The 19,157-nt window shown below is 38.5% G+C and overlaps 3 protein-coding genes across 6 annotated transcripts in view; 1 reads left to right on the top strand and 2 right to left on the bottom strand.

Moving 5' to 3' along the window:
* The window catches only part of LOC141794588 (lumican), a 64,884-nt gene that overhangs the window by 20,103 nt on the left and 25,624 nt on the right, over window positions 1–19,157 (top strand). Inside the window, exon 3 of one of the 3 annotated variants that reach the window (XM_074674991.1) lies at window positions 17,032–17,141. The exons of the other annotated variants lie outside the window; for them this stretch is intronic. The gene's annotated coding sequence lies outside the window, so the exon portion shown is untranslated. The remainder of the gene's footprint in view (window positions 1–17,031; window positions 17,142–19,157) is intronic. 3 annotated transcript variants of the gene reach the window in all.
* Window positions 1,811–9,237, bottom strand: LOC141794572 (sodium- and chloride-dependent neutral and basic amino acid transporter B(0+)-like). The gene is made up of 15 exons (XM_074674987.1): window positions 9,184–9,237; window positions 7,623–7,767; window positions 7,409–7,540; window positions 6,773–6,934; window positions 6,432–6,546; window positions 6,087–6,219; window positions 5,837–5,977; window positions 5,627–5,762; window positions 5,451–5,543; window positions 5,245–5,370; window positions 4,998–5,116; window positions 4,707–4,806; window positions 2,508–2,617; window positions 2,050–2,217; window positions 1,811–1,939 (listed from the first exon to the last, which is right to left on the bottom strand). Exons 1-15 carry the CDS (start codon window positions 9,235–9,237, stop codon window positions 1,811–1,813), a joined length of 1,863 nt encoding a protein of 620 aa, XP_074531088.1.
* Window positions 11,973–18,042, bottom strand: LOC141794546 (sodium- and chloride-dependent neutral and basic amino acid transporter B(0+)-like). 2 transcript variants are annotated; one of them, XM_074674986.1, is made up of 15 exons: window positions 17,977–18,042; window positions 17,262–17,409; window positions 17,025–17,156; window positions 15,314–15,475; window positions 15,066–15,153; window positions 14,840–14,972; window positions 14,046–14,186; window positions 13,642–13,777; window positions 13,452–13,544; window positions 13,234–13,359; window positions 13,032–13,150; window positions 12,842–12,941; window positions 12,656–12,765; window positions 12,246–12,413; window positions 11,973–12,128 (listed from the first exon to the last, which is right to left on the bottom strand). In XM_074674986.1, exons 1-15 carry the CDS (start codon window positions 18,040–18,042, stop codon window positions 11,973–11,975), a joined length of 1,878 nt encoding a protein of 625 aa, XP_074531087.1. The 2 variants fall into 2 exon arrangements, with proteins under 2 accessions (XP_074531087.1, XP_074531086.1); XM_074674985.1 differs by having other exon boundaries at window positions 15,066–15,180; window positions 17,262–17,406.

Genomic DNA, 19,157 nt, shown 5'->3' with positions numbered 1-19,157 from the left:
TGAACACAATGACAAATATCTGCGTGCTAGATTTGAAGAAAATGAAGAAATAATATCTTGTTAAAATCCAAATAGGGAATATAGATCCAGAACAAGCTCAGTTATATTATAGAGACATTACAGCAAACTAAACATATTGGCAGGCTTAAAAATGTTTTGAATGAGCACAGATTGTGTGAAGTGTGTGAATTAGGATAAGGTTTTTTATATTGTACTGTGATGCTTTTGTGTTATGATGACAACAGGAAACAACAGATGAGCCATAATGAGAGATAAGATAAGATAACATATTTCTTAAGTTGTCCTACAATGGGGACGCATCAATATGCTTATAATTCAGCCACAGGGGGTTTTGTCATGAACCTGTTTTAAACAACAACAACAACAACAACAACAACCAAAAAAAAAAAAAAAAAAAGGATTGAGAGACAAAACAGAGAAAAGTTGAACTTTTACAAGTTGAGCATGACTGGCACCTTGAGTCATTGCGTCAGTAGCTCTATGACTCTGGAATCAGTATGACTAATATTTCAGTCGGCATGGCGTGTGGGTGCCAAACATTCAAGTATTCAAGAGCAGGCAGGACAAAAAGCCTCCTCTGCAATGTGGTGACCAGCACTTTTCATTTTGAGAGATAAACTAACAGTTATGACTTGTGTTTAATAAATAGTTTCCCATACAAGAGGCTTTTGATTAAAAAAGTTCTCGATATTGCAAATAATAATCAAAAGCACATCAGTAAAATGCTGTGAGTGTACAATTAAACAACAAACTTTGAAACACCATAATCATTTAGTTCAGAAAGAACCTACAATGTTCTTGAAGGTTATCAGTAATTTATGGTAATTAAATGTGGAAGAAAAAACATCGATGAATTTGACTTTGCAGCAAAAATGAATAAAAACAAAATGGATGAATTGCAGATATGGAGTGCCACTGAGAAAAAAAACCTCAATTTTTCTCTTAGCAATATTAGTAAATGTTCATTTGGGTCTTGTAGCTTTTACAGAAACTTTTGTAACCCAGGTTCTTCACATCGTAACATATTTCCAGTTTTTGCATAACCCATTTTTTTTTAAATGTTGTTGACTTGAAGTTTTGCTTTAACTTCAGACGGGTTGTTCCCATAAAAGTCTGACCCACTATTTGTGATCATTCACCTAAGGCCCTGTGGGACGCAACTCTGTTACACCTGTCACTCATGTCAACAAAGCAACAAATTATGTTTTAAGCAACTACACAGGACCTAAAATGTTTTTTCTTAATGTTTTCAGTCAGTCGTTGAAAGTAGACAGTCTTTTTATCCAAGAAAAGATCCATTAAGTACACATAATACTTAGACTATCTTTGTTACCTTCAGTTTGCTCCTGGCATCTACCTAAAAGGGTTTACTTGGAAAGATACTGCCTTAAAAGATAGTCTGCTATTTCATAACACTTGGGTGTTAAGCATTGGCTTGAACTGACTTGCTGAGAAGAAAACACATGAAACAGATTGGTAAATCCCAGCAGTCTAAGATTGGCGCCCTAAAAGCCCTTAAGTAGGCAGCACGGTTCGAGCCTGCACCACCCTTCCAACATGTCACCCCCTACTCTCACACTGTTTCTTGCTTTGTCCACTGTCCTGTCCTTTCTGAATAAGGACAAGAAAAATAACAAAAAATAAAAAATAAATAAAATAAAAAGACACGAAAGCTTTGAGCTGCAACCACTTCTATGTTATTCTTCCATGTGACTGCATTCTTCATCAAACAAGCACATACCGGTGACTTTTTAGTGTCTCAGTCAGTCCCCTACTATCAAAGACAAATTTACATTTGCTTGTTGTTCGTTGACATTACTTTTCTTCTGCGACAATTTTCTTCTGAGTAGCGTTCTCCTCGATACATCTCCAGGAAGGGATGCCACTTCTCAGAGGGGACACACAATGACTTCAAACGCTGTCAAAAACATAGATAAACATTGTCAAATGCAAGCAGAAAGACTAGCCTAAAGAATTTTGAAATAATGTAATTATTCTTTCCTGTGTTACATCAGGCAACATGTTTACCTGCCAGAAGCTTCCCTCTGCCCTCATCAGCTTGTAAACGGCCACAAGAGGGATCCATATTAGAATGAAAGACACCATGCACCAACCCAGAGCCAAGCCCCAGGCTGGATACTGGATCTTTCCGTAGGTTGGTGGCACAAATGATATTAGAGACCACAATAGGATCACCTATAAAGAAAGTATAGTTATAACAACTGATGTACAGGGCCTTTTCACCTGTAGCTCTTATGAGATACAAGGTACGCCTTACGTCCTGAATGCTATGGATGAGAAAAGAAGCCTCTAAATCACTTCTCTTATCTCAAAACAACTGTTAATGGGAGACATGTCACAGGACTACAAACTGTTTAACCAGTGTAAGTTGCCCCATTTTGGTGTTTGAAAGACAAAAGTGCTGTGTAGTTGGAGTCACAGAGTCAGTGTAATCTAAAGGTGAGAAAATATAAAGTCACACTTACAGCAATGATGCAGGGGCTGATGAAGAACCAACATGCTCTCCACCACAGCCAGAAGCAAAAACTTTTCTTTCCAATCATCATCTCAATGTCTTGAATGAAAACATTTCCTCCTGTAATGTATGGGAGAAAAACAGTTAACACATATCCTACAATGGCCAATTTTTGATTCCCATAAAGAGCCAAGAAAACCCAAACTAGCTGTATTTGAAGACCATTATTTCCTAAAAGCTACTGTGAGAAACTTAAATTTGGTGTCCACCTCTGTGAAGCAGCATGTTGCATCACTTTGCTGATCCTCTCTTGAAGTCAATTTCTGACATGAGAGTGATTTTATATATTTAACTGTCAGTCACAGTAAATCTTTTTTCCTGAATGCTGTTGACAAAGTCAGTTGGTTTGCTCTCTTAACCTGACATGGATTCAGAGGCCATCATAAGACTTACTGTAGACCATTACTCTTTACACCGCCGTAAATTTGGGTGAGAGAAATTATTAAAACCTATGACAACCTAGTAGACGCGCTAAACAGGACTGTAGAAATGGAGTAGCACAGTGGCTGTGAGTAATGTTTTTGGGTCGTTGGCTCAAACTTATGTTGACTTGGGAACCACCACCACCTCTTTAAAGTCGGTTGTCAATTGCACTGTGCTGAGGACTTAACAAACTACTCTAAAACTGCAAGTGCATGAAGTAATAAGAAACACGTCCTTCAGAATGAATTTGTAGCAAAGACACTGAAAATAGGTTAGTGACCCACTAGTTAAAAACAAAGATTCAAATTACCAGAAACCAAACTCTACAGGTTACTTAAAGGTCCCATATTACGGAAAATCACTTTATTAAGTCTTTTAGTGGAACTTGTGGGTCTTTGGATTTCCTTTCAGCCCACAAAATGTGATATTTAATGACAAAACCTACATTCAGTGGTGCTTGTGAATGTAAAATCCTGACCTAAACCAAGCTGTTTGGATTTTGGGGATTTGCCGACGTCAGCGATTCCCTTTTTTGACCAATCAGGAGCAAGTCTGCTGCTCCAGCTGCCATCACTGCCATCACTGCTTTGTTTTTGGCTGTAAACAGCCACATTATTCCATGCACAAGCTTCTCATCTCAGAAGAAGACAATACTAAGTGGCTAGAGTTCATTTATCAGGAAATGTTCCAGCTACACTCAGTAAAACTGTGCATGTGTGTGCTAGTCACATCACGGCTGACTGCTTTTCCAACTTTGGACAGTTCAACAGAGGGCTAGCGAATAGACTGGTCCTGAATCAAGGTGCATTACCAACCATCCGCCAACAAACCTCGGACCCTGGAAATGTGAGTATTTTAAATGCTGTGTGCTGTGGAGCAGACGAAAGAGCTTTTCCACAGTGTCCCCCCTGTCTCTGTGTTAGCCTCAGGATGTTAACTTTAGCTGTGGTTAGCTCGGCTGTTTTCTAAACATTGTGCACTTGGAGCTCGTGGCGCCGTGTTCTGAACAGAGGGGCTATGAGAGCCTGGAAACAATGCTGCTGTGCTTGATTTATTGGCTTTTTGGACCAAAACATGTTACAACCATTTCATGAAGAAATCAACGATCCATATTAAACTGCAGAAAAGGAGCAATAATAATATGGGACCTTAAAGCATAGCTGAAGGTCCGGGAACTTTTAGTTCCTGTTAAAACATTCCCCAGAACTAAATTGTTCTTGTGGCCCATTGTTTGTCTGCATTTTCAATTTATTACCTTAATTAAACAGCTGGTTACAATATCTGATTTCTTGAATATGATCAAGTTTTCAAACTTTTTATTTGATTGGCTCAAAATGAAATTGGCAAGCAGATAGATTTGATGTGTAGGTCTATTGTGACATGAAGTGTACAACAGTAACTGTGCAGTCCTTTACCACATCAGTTCAGTTTTAATCGCAATTTCCCCAAGTTTCCAAACTACCCTCAGACTCAGTCCTGCTGATCTCACTGAAAAAAGGAGCTACATCTAACTAGAACAACAAAACCTATCAATAAAAGTATATTATTAAAAGCAGTTGTTGATATTTAGTGTCTGTATTTTGGTACAATATTTCAATTTAAGTCATACCTTTATATTAATATGTTCTTTAAACTCAGCCCAGGAAATAAAAAAAAAATAAGTTTAATTTATCAAACACTGAGTAGCTGAGTGTACATTTAACAGATTCATCTCAATCATATTTACCATATATGAAGATGACCCCTGTGATCTCAAAGAGAGCCAAAACAAGCAGCACCCAGCTCGCAATAAACTGGTCCATTAACGTCACCCAGTATATTCCTGCCTATAGAAAACACACACACACACACACACACACACACACACACACACACACACACACACACACACACACACACACACACACACACACACACACACACACACACACACACACTCAGTGACACTGTAGGATAGTGGGGAATGATAAGCGACAATAGTAACTGTGTCACTGCTCGCAGCAGAGTCATTGTTTACCCTTGTAACACATGGCAGGCCCAGCAGGTAGATGATAGCTACTGCTAACACTGTCACCACAGCTCTTCTGGGTTTGAAGACCTCAGGAAAGGCATCACATAGACAGGTGACGATCACCTCTGATGGAAAAAGAGGACAGTGATGAGTAACATGAAGTCACAGAGTGGTAAACTTTAATTTGCGATAAATAGAGACTGAAATGATGAGACATGACAGCTGAACCACTCCTTACTAAAAAAAATCTCACCTAATTGTGCAAACTGGGAGTCCAGGCCAATAATAAAAAACATAAAAAAGAACAGGATGGACCAGAAAGTGGAAATGGGGAGTTTAGCCAAAGCATCTGGATACACAATGAAGGCCAGACCAAATCCTGCACAAAGATGATGAAAGGATACATTAGAGAATATATAACACATATTTTTAATAGATGGCACAATAACTGTGTCTGACCTTCCTTTACTACTTCTCCGATGGGCTTTCCATAGACACGAGCCATATGACCCAAAATAGAGAAGATGGCAAAACCTGCAAAAACACTGGTACCTATGAGGAGGTGAAAAAACAAAGTCAGTTACAAAGAAGCAGAAACTTTTCATGTTGATAAGATTGTATAACTCTTTCCCTACCATGGTTGGCAGAGGATACAATGATTGAATCCATGTGCATGTTGTTGTGGAAGTTGCTATAGGAAGCAAGAGTTAAAACTCCACTTGTCGCAATAGCTAGAGAAAAAAACGTCTGAGTTGCTGCATCCTTCCAAACCTAAAACACAGAAGATTTGAGTAAAACCTTGCTGCCTATAAATTTTCAGGGTGTGAGGGGTGTAAAGTTTTTACCTGTCCCTCAGTCAGTTTAGTCCAATTAGATTTGGAGCCAATGAAGAACTCTATCCCATCTCTAGCTCCCTCGAGTGACACACCTCGGATCAGCAGGATCAGAATCACCAAATAGGGGAATGTAGCCGTGAAATACACAACCTCAAGGAAGAAAATGTACATTAACCAATATCCTGTGCCTGCAATGGCAGACTTTTTTTCATTGATAGGAATAGCAGTTAGCTTGGCTGATGAGGTGTAACCAGCTTACTTTGCCTGAGGACTTGATGCCTTTAATGAGAGCTGAAGCAAGAATAATGGAGCTCAGCAGCAGACAGAGGGCCAAGTGCCAAACCACAGGTCCTGTTTCATCTAGTCCACTGGACCTTTGCAGAGCCACACGACTGAGGAGGGGGGAAGAGATGTTAGTGTTAGTTTTTCCTCCACTTAACGGCAGCACCTGCAGCCAAATAACTTGTAGCACTTTGTCGCACAAACTAAAGTTTTCCTTTCAGTCAAAAGTCTTGCTTGTGTTGTACATTGCTTTGAAACTGTATAGGGCACAGCAGTAAGACAACTGTTTACTGGTGCTGTTTTGCATTAGTGTGTCTCTTACTCCCAATACTGCTCACTTGGGCTCTGCACTGGAACTTTTATCAAGTTAGAAGAAGGGCATGTGCTGTTTTCCTCAGTCCAGTTGGACACCAGAACACCACTGACATTACAGTACACTGGAAAAGGAGAGAGCTCCAGTGAACATCAGGCAGTGTAATGGATGCACCCAAAAATACAACCCCATGTTGACGTTAGATAGGCCTATGTCTGAATCAAGTAAAAGAGACAATACTGTCTTGCTGAGATGGTTCTGGAGATACTCCAGCCCTCAGTAACAGATCAGCATCAACCCAACTGCAGCTTTCATGAAACTTTGTTTTACAAGAAAAAGGAGAAAAGCACCTAAGGGTGTGTTGCTGCAGTTTTTGTCAGCCCAGCTGAGGCATTTGGACCAAGGCAGAGGATACTGGAAGGAGGCAAACATGTAGTACAGGCAGTAGGATACGATGACATTATAGTATATTGTAACCAAGATGTTCACCATAACCATGGAAAAGCCAACACCTGCAGAAAACAACATGTTAATAAGGCACTTTTGAAAAAAAATATGAATATGAAAATGTTTGTAACAAAATGTATCTCTATCACATTATGATCTGCATCTTTCTCTGATTTAAAGGGACTGTAAACTTTCCAGCAATCTAAAAATACAACTTTAACCCAGAGTCTTCAATGTAATGGCACATACAATAGATAAGGTACATTCATCTATAATTTATAAATATCGAGTGAGATGTTTTTCTCAATCTTAAATTAATAGCTGGAAAAATTCATCAGATATCAAACTGTTTTAGATGGATTCATTAAAACTCTTTATATATTAATAAAGTTACATCAGAATTATGAATAATTATAATAATGAAAATAATAAAAGTAATGAAATAATAAGGATAAGTTTATTTTGAAATCAGTTTTCACTTGGATTTTACAGGAAGTCATCAGTAAGAAGTTCAGACTCATAAAACTGCTCTAGTTTACCCTGCAGAATTGGCACTGCCCTCCACACGTTGATTGGACCTTGGCTGCAAAACTGACCAAAGGCAGTTTCCAGGAAGAAAAGAGGAATTCCACACAACACCAACATCAGGAAATAGGGAAAGAGAAAGGCACCTGCTCACAGGGAGTAAGTCAAAATGTAACAACGTTCAAAATAATTACATCAGTGTTATCATCATTGATGCCAACTACTTACCTCCTCCATTTTTAAAGGCCATATATGGAAACCTCCAGATATTTCCAAGACCGATAGCAAAGCCTATCATAGAGAGCATATACTCTGTTTTATTGGTCCAGTTCCCCCGCTCTGGATTCTCGTCACCATCCTCACTTTGACAGTCCTGCACCAAGCAGAAAGAAAATGTTTTAGTTGACAGTGTTATGTGTGGCTTGTAGCACTTACAATATTAATATCCCAACAAACGGTGATTTGGGAGAATTTTCCTGACTGTCAGGCATTTCACTTTCCAACCAAACAACACTCCACGCTGATGTAACCCAAGCTAACCTGAAATCGTTAAGCTGAGGAAATTGGAGAAGGATTTTTTTTTTGTAGAAAATTAAGTTTGATCTTTTTTGTTTGTTTCATCACGTTGATGCATTTAAAAAAAAAAAAAAATAAAGAACATAAATTTACCTGAGGATATGTTGCAAACTTTCCAATTGCTCTTATAACAACCTTTGAATAGTAAACAATCTGACATCACAACTATGCCTGTCATCATGTTGAACAAGGGAGGGGTCCAGCGGGATAAGTAAATATTTGGAAAGTTGAGTTCTGTCCCCGGAAGTAAAAGATGTTAACACTTGATCTCCACACTAATATCTACAGAGGCTCATCTCTGCCAGTGTGAAGGGAACAATGACAAAGTGACTTCCACTGAAAGATAACAAGAGCGCAGAAGGGTCTTTGATTTATTGATTCATTTGTTCATTTATTTACCCACATAGTAATCAACTTGTGTTTTTAGATTTCTTTCTATCAGTTCATTTCCTCATTCATTCATTTCAAATTTAAACAAAGTATCTGACTGGATAAAAGGCATTCAGTGATTTAAAACAAATGCCTGTATGTTGTAGATTAACTGCTGGGTTAGTTGGTAGTGTTCAAAACATTCTGATTTATTGAGTGAAAGCAGTTCATTAGTACATGGTTTCAAACAGAGCCCTTGTCCTGACTTAGCGAGCTGGTACCAAATTACTGGTCCATGTACCTGTTTTTGACTGGTTACAGGATTTACATACACATTTAGGATAATGTGCTTCACATAAAGTAGCTTGTGTGCTGAGTGTAGACATATAAAGTGAAAGGATTGCTGCTTTGAAACTGTCGGCCTAAAGTCAAGATCCAAAGGTTGAGTTTTTGGCCGCTTAAATGAATGAAAAACAACATAATTTTTGAGTATTTCTTCTTGTTGCTTTCTTTTTACTTGCATATGCTGCTTGTAAAACAGCTGGATAAAATCAATTTAACACCTGTTCTCAGGATGTTGCTCTGAATACTAGCATGCTGTAAATAATCTGTGCCACTTGACATTAAGCCTCTGTCAGACTCATAGTCTTGGTCATATTTGATACAATAGCATTATCAAGGACACCTGTGTTACTGTTTGATTAAAAGAAGACAATAATTATAGTTAAAGAAATGACTTTTTTGGTTTTGTTTTAGCACTTAAAATAAAGTTAAAACCCAGGTGTGACCATGTGTGACTGTCAAAGGGTTAGTTGAATTAATTAACAGATGTCTGCAAACCTACCTGATCAGACAGAATAGCAGGATCCCTGGCAAGGTTTGAGCCATATTTCTTCATTATGTTAAAAAAACTTCTAATTCCTTGTAGGAGTAATTTAGAGCCCCCTCTTGGTGTCACTGCATCTGATGCAGCGTTGTTGTGGTAGCACAAAGGGCGAATTCTCAAATGATGTGATCTCAGGACGATGGCTGACGGTGGTAGAGCCAGAGCTTCACTAACACAGACATACTGACACAGAGTGTCACCTGCTCCAAATGATGAGCCTCAGGCCTGATCAAACACTTAACTATGTTTAAACACAGTGAGAGGTTCACACACAAAACGTACATACATACTGAGCCACAACAAATAGAAGAGATGGCGACAGTAACTGACACATGCTTTGGCTCCCTGAGCACGCTTATTTAATAGATTTGACCAGGCGACCTTTGATGGGCTCTGGTAAACTCTGGACTACCTGGGAAACCCCAAACACCAGAAAAATCAAGTCCTCATTCAACCTGCTCTCTGTCTCCCACTATTTATAAAAAACTAACAGTTAACAAAACTATTCTAAATCCTGGGATACACAGAGTGCATCTGCATTATGCTTTCTAGTAAGCAACTATTACAAAAGGCAAGAACAAAACAACTGTCCATCTGCAAGTTTTTCATGTTAATGGCAAACATGGGTTTGAATTTGGCTCAGTTACCTCCAGATAGTCCCCAGTTCCAGTTAACATACCTTATAATGTCAACTACCAGGCACCCTCCTAAAATCACAACTGATTAATTTCAAGTGATATATAACATACAGAGCATCATTAACATAAATAGTGATTTAAAAGAGCATTTTTAAACCCTGAAAAAAGCTGTTGAACCAGTTTAATAGTTTTTAGTATTTACTGATGACACAATACATATTTACAAAGGAAAAAAGACTACGTCATATATTTGACCAGGCCTGAGGCCTCATGCTAACACTCAGATAAAATGATTTTCTGTTAATGCTTGGCTGTGATATGAATATTAGTTAACATATGTAGTTATTTCTATTAATTTTTGACTTTATTTTCACTGTTAGTGGCCTGTTTTTGTAGTTAAGCAAAGCAACTGTAATAAATGTTTCTGTTCTGCTGCTGCCTGACTGCTGAACAAGCTGGCAAAACAGTTGTCTCTTGACTGTTGTTGTCTACTCAGATCTGTAAGGATCATGTAACAAGTTCCAAACAAGTTACAGAGAAGTAAGCAGCCATGACAGAGTGAGATTATAGACATTTTGAAATTAAAAAAGAAGTTAAATACCTGATAACAGGGTCAAAATGCAGAAAACTGGGATAAAAACACTACTAATTTTACAAACCCCCCCCCAACACAACAAAAACAACATCCGTGGACACATCCACATTTAATATGACGCCGACTGTGAGGTTCCTTTCGAACAGCGACAGGGCGCCTGGCAGTCACGTGACATGAGCTGTGTCTCTGATTGGACAATCAAACAATCCTAATAACTTCTAAACTGTCGACTTCGATAAAAATCACTCACTGTACAGTGTGAGCGGATAGTGAAATCAGCATTTTAGACATTATTTGAACCAGGCTGTAAATGTGCTTTTTTTGCCGTAAAAGTCTGTTTTTATGGCTGGATGTGTGACTTCCGGTCTTTCTGCAGCCAGCCTCAAGCGGATTCTTGATGAACAGCAACTTTTAGCATAGGCTCCATTGATACTAACCAGATGTTGCCCCTTGTAAGAAGCTGGATTTCCTCCTATTGAGGTAACTTAAGGGTTAACCCTTAATTTTCCATCCTACAATGCTAGTCCACTTCTCACTGGGGTAAATCACCATGGTAACTTATGCGGAATAGCTAATCTGCTCCGGAGCCGGTTAGAGGTCTCATCAGAGTCAGCACAATGGAGAGCACAGAATATTGTTATGACTCTAAGTCGTTTTGGTCCTACACAGCTCTCTACCACCACACCATTGTTAAAAAATGATTGTCAAGATGAGTGGTCGTAGCGATACACGTCTTGGGCTATACCTCATGTTCTTGTTGTGTACACTTGCTTGTGCATGAAGTGTACCATGCAAAAGCACAACTCTCTGAAGCATGCCAATGCAGTTGGAGATGTTGAAGATTATATTTATTGAAAAATTTTGCATTAAAATGGGACGAACAAAACTAAAGAAAAATTATTACAGAAACATACACTTTTTTTATATGTAAAAAACTTCAGAAGAAACACAGTGACGTAATAATACGAAAATATAAAACAGTTCAAGGATACTCCTAACATAAAAAATTCTCTTACAACAACATCGCCAATTTTATTATTTACAGATTTTTAAGACCTTTGCACCATGAGTATGTTCTCCATGAAGTCTAATGTTCTTTTGTATCTTTGCTATGTTCTATGTTATGTCTCACAACATAGAAACCAACATATGACCTCACACATACATGTAGAAAAATTATATTAGATGTTTGTGTAAATTAGAAAAATCCCTGACCATGCAGTAAAACAGATAGCCATTGGGCCAGTTAAACACACAAAAAGCCCATTTATTCTGAAAAATTTTCTGATAGTGCAAAAAAAGAAAAAAAAATGTATATTTTCCCTCTCATTACCAATTCCATTACTGGCCCTGATAATCATACCTCATACACCTGAGACCAAGGGAGAAAAAATATGGGAATTAAAAAAGTAAAGCTTCAAGAAATTATATTCAAGTCACTCTTTGCCATAAAAGTCAAATGAAAAAATTACATCTGTGAGGGAGACCAGATGCTAAAGACACAAAACCACACATCAAAGCCAGGAGCTAGCGATCACATTAACATTCACTTTGGGTTTGAGTCCATTGCTTTCGCTTTGACGGCAGCGATCTTCTGAGTAACGCTCCCCTCGATGGATGTCCAGGTACGGATGCCATTCTTCTGCTGGAGTGCATAGTGATTTCAAACGCTGCAGGAAAACACACAGCATGTCACGTTTGGGCTGTAGTAAAACATCTCAAGCTGTGCAAAATGCAGATTCTTTAAAAAACATCTTAAACAGTGATGACAATGAACACAAAAACACCTTCCATGGGCTTCCCTTTGCTCTAATGAAGTTATACAAAGCCATTGCAGGAATCCAGAAGAGGATGAATATAGCCATGCACCAGCCCAAACCTAAACCCCAGGCTGGGTACTGAACTGTTCCATATGAGTGTGGTTTAAGTGTCATCAAAGACCAAACCAGGATCACCTACACAACAAAGTCCACAGATATAAAGTACATGTGATACAATTACACAGAACCAGTTCACACTTCTGTCACACTCATTTATTTACTTCTTCTTAATTGGCTTCACAACAACAAGACATGACATCTAAAAAAACAAAAACAAAAGCTTATTGTTGTAATTCTACATCAGGCCTTAAATATTGGTAAGTTGTACAGTTGTGCAGTACAATTTTTGATAAAATGTGTGATGTTGTGTGACTCACCACAATGACGCAGGGGCTGATGAAGAACCAACATGCTCTCCACCACAGCCAGAAAGCAAAACTTTTTTTTCCAATCATCATCTCAATGTCCTTGATGTAACGATTCCCTCCTGATTAGTATGAAACAACAGCTGCAGTTTAAGACTCTGTCAACTCTTCAACATGCATGAGCATCCATGTGTTTACCGTAAATGTAGGCGACACCGACGACCTCAAAGAGAGCCAAAAAAAGCAGCACCCAGGTAGCAACATACTGGTCAATCAGAGTCACCCAGTATATTCCTGCCTGTGCAACACACATGAATGCATGTGTGAGCCAAGGAGGGAAACAAAGTCTGTCTCCTAACATAGAAACCAACAACTAATGCAGACTTACCCTTGTGACACACGGCAGACCCAGCAGGTAGAGGATGGCACATGTCGTTATTGATAATAAAGCTCGTTTGGCTTTGAAGGTTTCAGGAAAGGCATCATGCAGGCATGTTGTGATTACCTCTAACAATGAGAGGAGAGATTTGAGGCAAACTGCAAATTAAAACATCAGCAGTGTTTGAGCTTAATTGGAACTAAGATTTTACCTATTCCTGCAAACTGAGAGTCCAGACCAACAGTTAAAAGCATGAAGAAGAACAAAACCGACCACAGAGGGGAAATAGGAAGCTTGGAGAGTGCGTCTGGATATGCAATGAATGCCAGGCCAAATCCTGCACAAAGATATGAAAACAGAACATAAGAGGAAACTAGACTATCTACAGAACTTTACTTTATAATTTTGTGGATGATTTGCATGTCAGACCTTCTTTTACCACTTCTCCAACAGGCATTTTGTAGATGTGAGCCATGTGACCCAGGATAGAAAATATGGCAAAGCCCGCCAACACACTCGTACCTATGAAAAGATTAAAAAAAAGAAAGAAAAAGAGAGACGTTTACTTGAACACTTATTCAAACTCTAAACCAAACACTGCCTTGGAATCAGCTCCTACCTGCATTCGTAAGTGTTACGACGAATGAATCCTTGAACACATTGTTGTGAAAGTTGTTGTAGGAGGCGAGAGTCATGACTCCTCCCCAGCCGATGGAGAGGGAGTAAAAGGTTTGAGTTGCTGCATCTTTCCAGACCTCAAAGAAAATCAAGAAATGGAAAAATAAAGATATCTTAGTGTCAAGTCAATGTAAAATTTTATTTTTCTAAAATTTAGATCTTTGGGCTAGAATTACTGTAATTGCTGCCAAAGATTTCCCATAAATAATGAAAATATCTTCATACTGATAGAAAAGTTAACAAATATACTTATATATTTTAGAGGTCTGTCAATCAAAAGCCTCTAGAGTAGTTTTTAATTTATCCTCCTGACATCAACAGTGAAACTGATAGCTGGGTCCTTACCTGTGCCTCTGTTAGTTTGGTCAAATTAGATTTTGAACCAATGTAAAACTCTATCCCATCTCTAGCTCCCTCTAGTGTTGCCCCTCTGATCAGCAGGATCAGAATCACCACATAAGGAAACGTAGCTGTAAAATACACAACCTCGGGAGAGTTAAAGAAAAATGGTTAATATTTTGAGAATTAATTATTTCATTTACAAAAACAACAACAACAAAACAATCATAAATAACTACGACTCAGATGTGTACATAAAAATCAATTTCTTTGAGATACAATCCATGCATTTGAGTTGGCTGAAAAATTTTCACCTTTGAAGATATATACATACATTTAAAGTAAACAATTTGAATTTTGTCCTGCCAGGAGGTTGGATGAAAATATACTGGAAAATGATGCCAACAGCTGGTTAGTTTGGCTATTTTTTTCTTAAGACACGAAAAAAATAAAAATAAAAAAAATAAATAAATAAAAAACGAAATTCAAAGTTGACTGCTCTTGGTAAACTGTACATATCTTTAAATATTTACCCTAATACCAGTGCATTGGTCTGATCTGCTGGTCTGTGATTTTAACAGACATCTCAATGGCTAGCCTTTAAGTTGAATCAACTTATAGGCGAGGCAACTCTGGATATGCAGAAAAGTTAATACAGCAGTCGTATAAACAGTGTCAATTTCAAAACATTTTTTTAGACTCCATTTATTTGGTTGTTGATCTTTACATCCATTGTAGTATTCTCAGGGCCTGGTGTTGGGCTGTGGTTAAGGACTTATTCAGGCTGAACACCAACTCACTTTTCCTGAGGATTTGATGCCTCTGATGAGCGCTGCAGCAACAATCAAGGAGCTCAGCAGCAGACAGAGGGCCAAGTGCCAAACTACAGGTCCTGTTTCATCTAGACCACTGGATCTCTGCAGAGCCACACGACTGAGGAGGACGACAGAGATGTGTGAGAAGTGCGAGTATAAAGCTACATCACTTTGATGTACTGGTTCTTGTTAGTGTGAGCATGTTCCTTACTCCCAGTACTGCTCGCTTGGGCTCTGAATAGGAACCGGGATCATATTGGACTGAGGACACGTGCTGTTCTCCTGAGTCCAGTTGGCCACTGTTACATCACTGACATTACAATGCACTGAAGAAGTAAAAGCAACAAGTCTTTGGATTAGAACAAGTTTTAATCCCCTGGCTTTTGACATAAGCTTTACTTAAAAGCTGATTTGATCAAAAACTCCTTGTAAATGAAAAAATAAAGATAAAAGATGCACCTATAGGTGTGTTACTGCAGTTACTATCAGACCAGCTGAAGCAACTGGACCAGGGTAGAGGAGACTGGAAGGAGGCAAACATGTAGTACAGGCTGTAGCCGATGATGACGTTGTAGTAAATAGATACGACTAGAGTCACCAAAACCATGGCAACACCAAGACCTGGAGAGGTAGATGAAGAGTTGTTATACATCTTTGGTCCAATAAGCATTCCAGAGATTAGTTTGGTGACTTGAAATAATTTAAGAGTGATAATTTAATGAGTCCCTTGCCTAAAACCTGAACCAGTCAAATCTGTTCTGTTTCTGAAACAGGTTACCAGAGCAGAGTAACCGTCGCCTATAGAAAACATTTAAAACAGTCAAATGAGGCCAACTGGCATCTTTATCTTTACAATCAGGTTAAACAGAGATCATAAAAACCCAGCCGTCTCCTCCTTAAACCTGTGATCTCTGTGTGCAAAAAGTTACAATTTAAACTAAAAGTCCAGACAGTCAGATGACACCATTTGTAGTATCCGTGTGTTTGACCCGGTTGGGTTGTTTTTGTCCTGAAGGAGGATTTTACACTCTATCTCTCTGTGTGCTTGTGATTGGAGTACTGACCTCACTTTGACTGCACCTCCATCTTTTAGGGACATGGTCAGGATAAGGGACAGCTTCAACCAACATTTGATTCTGGTGCACAGAAATATTGATCCAGCAAATCCTGAGCTTTCAATATTTCATGAAGTTTTAGATAGTTTAAGTTACTTTACTTTCAAGAAAAACTTCATCATTGACTGGCTGATTTTAGCTTGTTAAGATCTACAACAGATTAAAGTTTGATCATTTTCTGCAAATGTACACTGTTGTAGATTTTCTTCACTTCTCACATGGCATAATAAAAATGATTTCCATTGCTCTATGAATATAAGAATACAGGCCCAGATTAAAAATCATATTTATTCACAATCCTTTGGCTTATTGATTGTGGTGCCTCTCTGTCAACCTAGTATCTCTTTCTCTGATCATGTCCTCTAGCTGTGTAAGATTTCCTTTTTTTCCACTTCACTCTTACAGTTTAATGCACCACTTAATGATAATCTTTGCTGTGGCGAGTCTCAATAAAAGCTGTTTGGTGAATAATCAGTCTAGTGGCTTACAGCCTCCTTAGGTTTAATGAGTCATAGAGAGGCAGGAGTACATTTTTAGTATTTTTCAAAACCACTGACAAACTCCTCACAGTGGCTTTACATTAAATAGATAGGTGCACTAATTTCCAAACCTGCTGTGATAAACTCACCTTTATCCTAAGATAACTTTCAACTCTAAACAATCTTCAAAAGAAGCTCTGACTATCTATATAAAGACTGATTACTTATATAATATATGATTTACAGTCACTTACAGTTACAGAACCAAAGATGCAGTGTTAGAAGTTTCATTGTAAGAGGTGTGTTTGTTTGTTGAAGGAAAGAAAAGAATTTTCTTAATAGAGAATTAGGATGAAATACTTTTCATCCGCAGTGGTTGCCAAAATCAACACAGAGCTCCTGCAGCTCCGTCCTCTATCTTGGAGCGTAACAATGGCTGAAGTCGTGATCAAACATAGATTTCTGTGTCTCCTAGCTGAACATTAACCAACAGCCTCATTAAATCCCTCCATACAAACATCTTCCCTCAGGTGGCCCTGGCTGATCTTTCATGGTGTCTGAATGCTGTTTTCTTACCCCGCAGGAGTGGCACTGCTCTCCATACATTAATGGGACCTTGGCTGCAAAACTGACCAAAGGCACTTTCCAGGAAGAAAAGAGGAATTCCAGTAACCACCAGCATCACAAAGTAGGGTATGAGAAAAGCACCTGCTCAAAATGACACATTTGGTGTTAAAGAAATAAAATAACTCAAATGTAGACCCTGTTGCTCCCCAACAAAATGAGTCATCTTCAAAAGGGAAGAAACCTTACCTCCACCGTTCTTATAGGCCAGGTATGGAAATCTCCAGATATTTCCTAGTCCAACAGCATAGCCTATGGTGGAGAGGATGTACTCCCTCTTGCTGGCCCAGTTCCCACGCTCATTGTTCTCATCATCAGCATCCACATGCGGATCCTGCTCATTTAAAAAAAAAAATCTGACTTAAAATACGTATAAACATCGTAAAATGTACCACACATTGTGTGCTGCTTCTAAAACAAGTGAAAAATAAAAACAGTCAGAAAAATCACATTCAAAGAAATAAAACAAAAATGTCACAAAAAAGTCATAAAACCAGAAGAAACAATAAAGATGTTTTTAGGTCTGTGTTTCTCAGCTGTGATCCTGGGAATCAAAGCAGTGAGTTCACAGCTGCTGTACATGCATTTTATACCTCAAATACATTTAAATGACAGATTTTGTTGCTTGTGTTGATGTTCTCGTGTCAACTGAAGTAACTATCACAGCGATCAGGAAACTGGGCAAAAAAAGAACACATTGAAAGTTTTTATGTGCAGTTTTAGGAAGTATTTCTACTCTTGTAGAACAACCAATGAATTCAGAGGCATTGTCTTCAGCATCATATCAACATATTTTTTTTCTTGGAAAGCCACCAATACAAATAACAGATCTCATATATGGCAGCATATGAAACATTTCTCAGCGTATTTCTTGTGTGTTGAATGAACAGGTGTGTCGTCTTACCTGATCAACCACAGCAGGGTTCCTGAAGATTAAATCCTTGAAACTGTTCAAGCCGTATTTCCTCATGTCCTACCGCCTTCTGGTTATCGGTTTGTAATGAAATTCAAAACTCCCAGGTAGGTCTGTTTTAAAGTCCCCCCACCCCCTGACAGATAAGGGAGTGATGTTTTCCAACCAATCACCTGCTCAGACCCTTCCCCCATTACCACTCAGAGCTGTTTTTGAGTGTCATGTAAAATCTTTAACTTTAATTATGATTTAATGAGAACTTATGATAGAAGTTTTTCGAATGGTAAGGACTCATGGTTACTGCCACTCAGGCTGATACAGAGCTGGTTTGTGTTTCCTCCTTTGTAATGATGTTATTTCTGATCCTGCAGTACTCAGTGACACTTGAGAACAATACTGTCCATGACTCCTTATTTTAAATTTTGTAATGACAACATAACTGTTTATCATTTGTACATATCAGTAGAAAACACAGCAGAGTTAGGCAGTTCAGTGCTCAGTACTACATGACAGTCAGTACTGAGTGAATATGACTCAGGTGAGTGACTCTACACAAGTAGCCACGTCTGAACAACCACTCCCTGACACCTCTGCACAGACTGATAATGAACGGACTTCATCTTGGTCAGTGACATCGACCAATAATCGCTTAACTGTAGGCAGGTGTACATCCGTGTCACCCATAATCACAAGCTGCTGAGGTGACCACAACTATGTGAAATGACATGTCTGGTGTCAGAAAGATAATGAACAAAGTCATGCATCACCTTCTTCTCAAAAGATTAATGCAACATTTATTACGCCATTGATGATAAACAAAAACACAAGAGCAGGCATTTCCTGTTCTCTTAAAAGAGAATCACTATTTGTAAAACTTTTCTTGATACATATATAGATTGCAATATATGTGTCAGCTTCTCCTTGTAGCAGACACAAAGTGACAAGGTAATTCATTTATTAGCAGTTATGTAACACTACTGTTTGAAATGTGACAACAAGCAAACTTTGTAAACTCAGTTTGTAGCATAGTGCAGTACTAGACTATGTGCTTCCCATGGCCTGGTGATCTGAGACCTGTAAGTCCTAACATTACAAGCAGAGCAAACGTAGCCTCTCTCTTAAGCCCGTGCAGTGTAATCAAAGCAACAGTCAGGTCACATTTGTTTTTTTTC

This window comes from Halichoeres trimaculatus, unplaced genomic scaffold (assembly GCF_033239565.1).
Source record: "Halichoeres trimaculatus isolate MK-OKI-2021-1 unplaced genomic scaffold, fHalTri1.1 fHalTri1_scaffold_1, whole genome shotgun sequence".
Lineage (NCBI taxonomy): Eukaryota > Metazoa > Chordata > Actinopteri > Labriformes > Labridae > Halichoeres > Halichoeres trimaculatus.
Note: the sequence above shows the minus strand (reverse complement) of the source record. Positions and strands in the feature narration are given on the sequence as shown.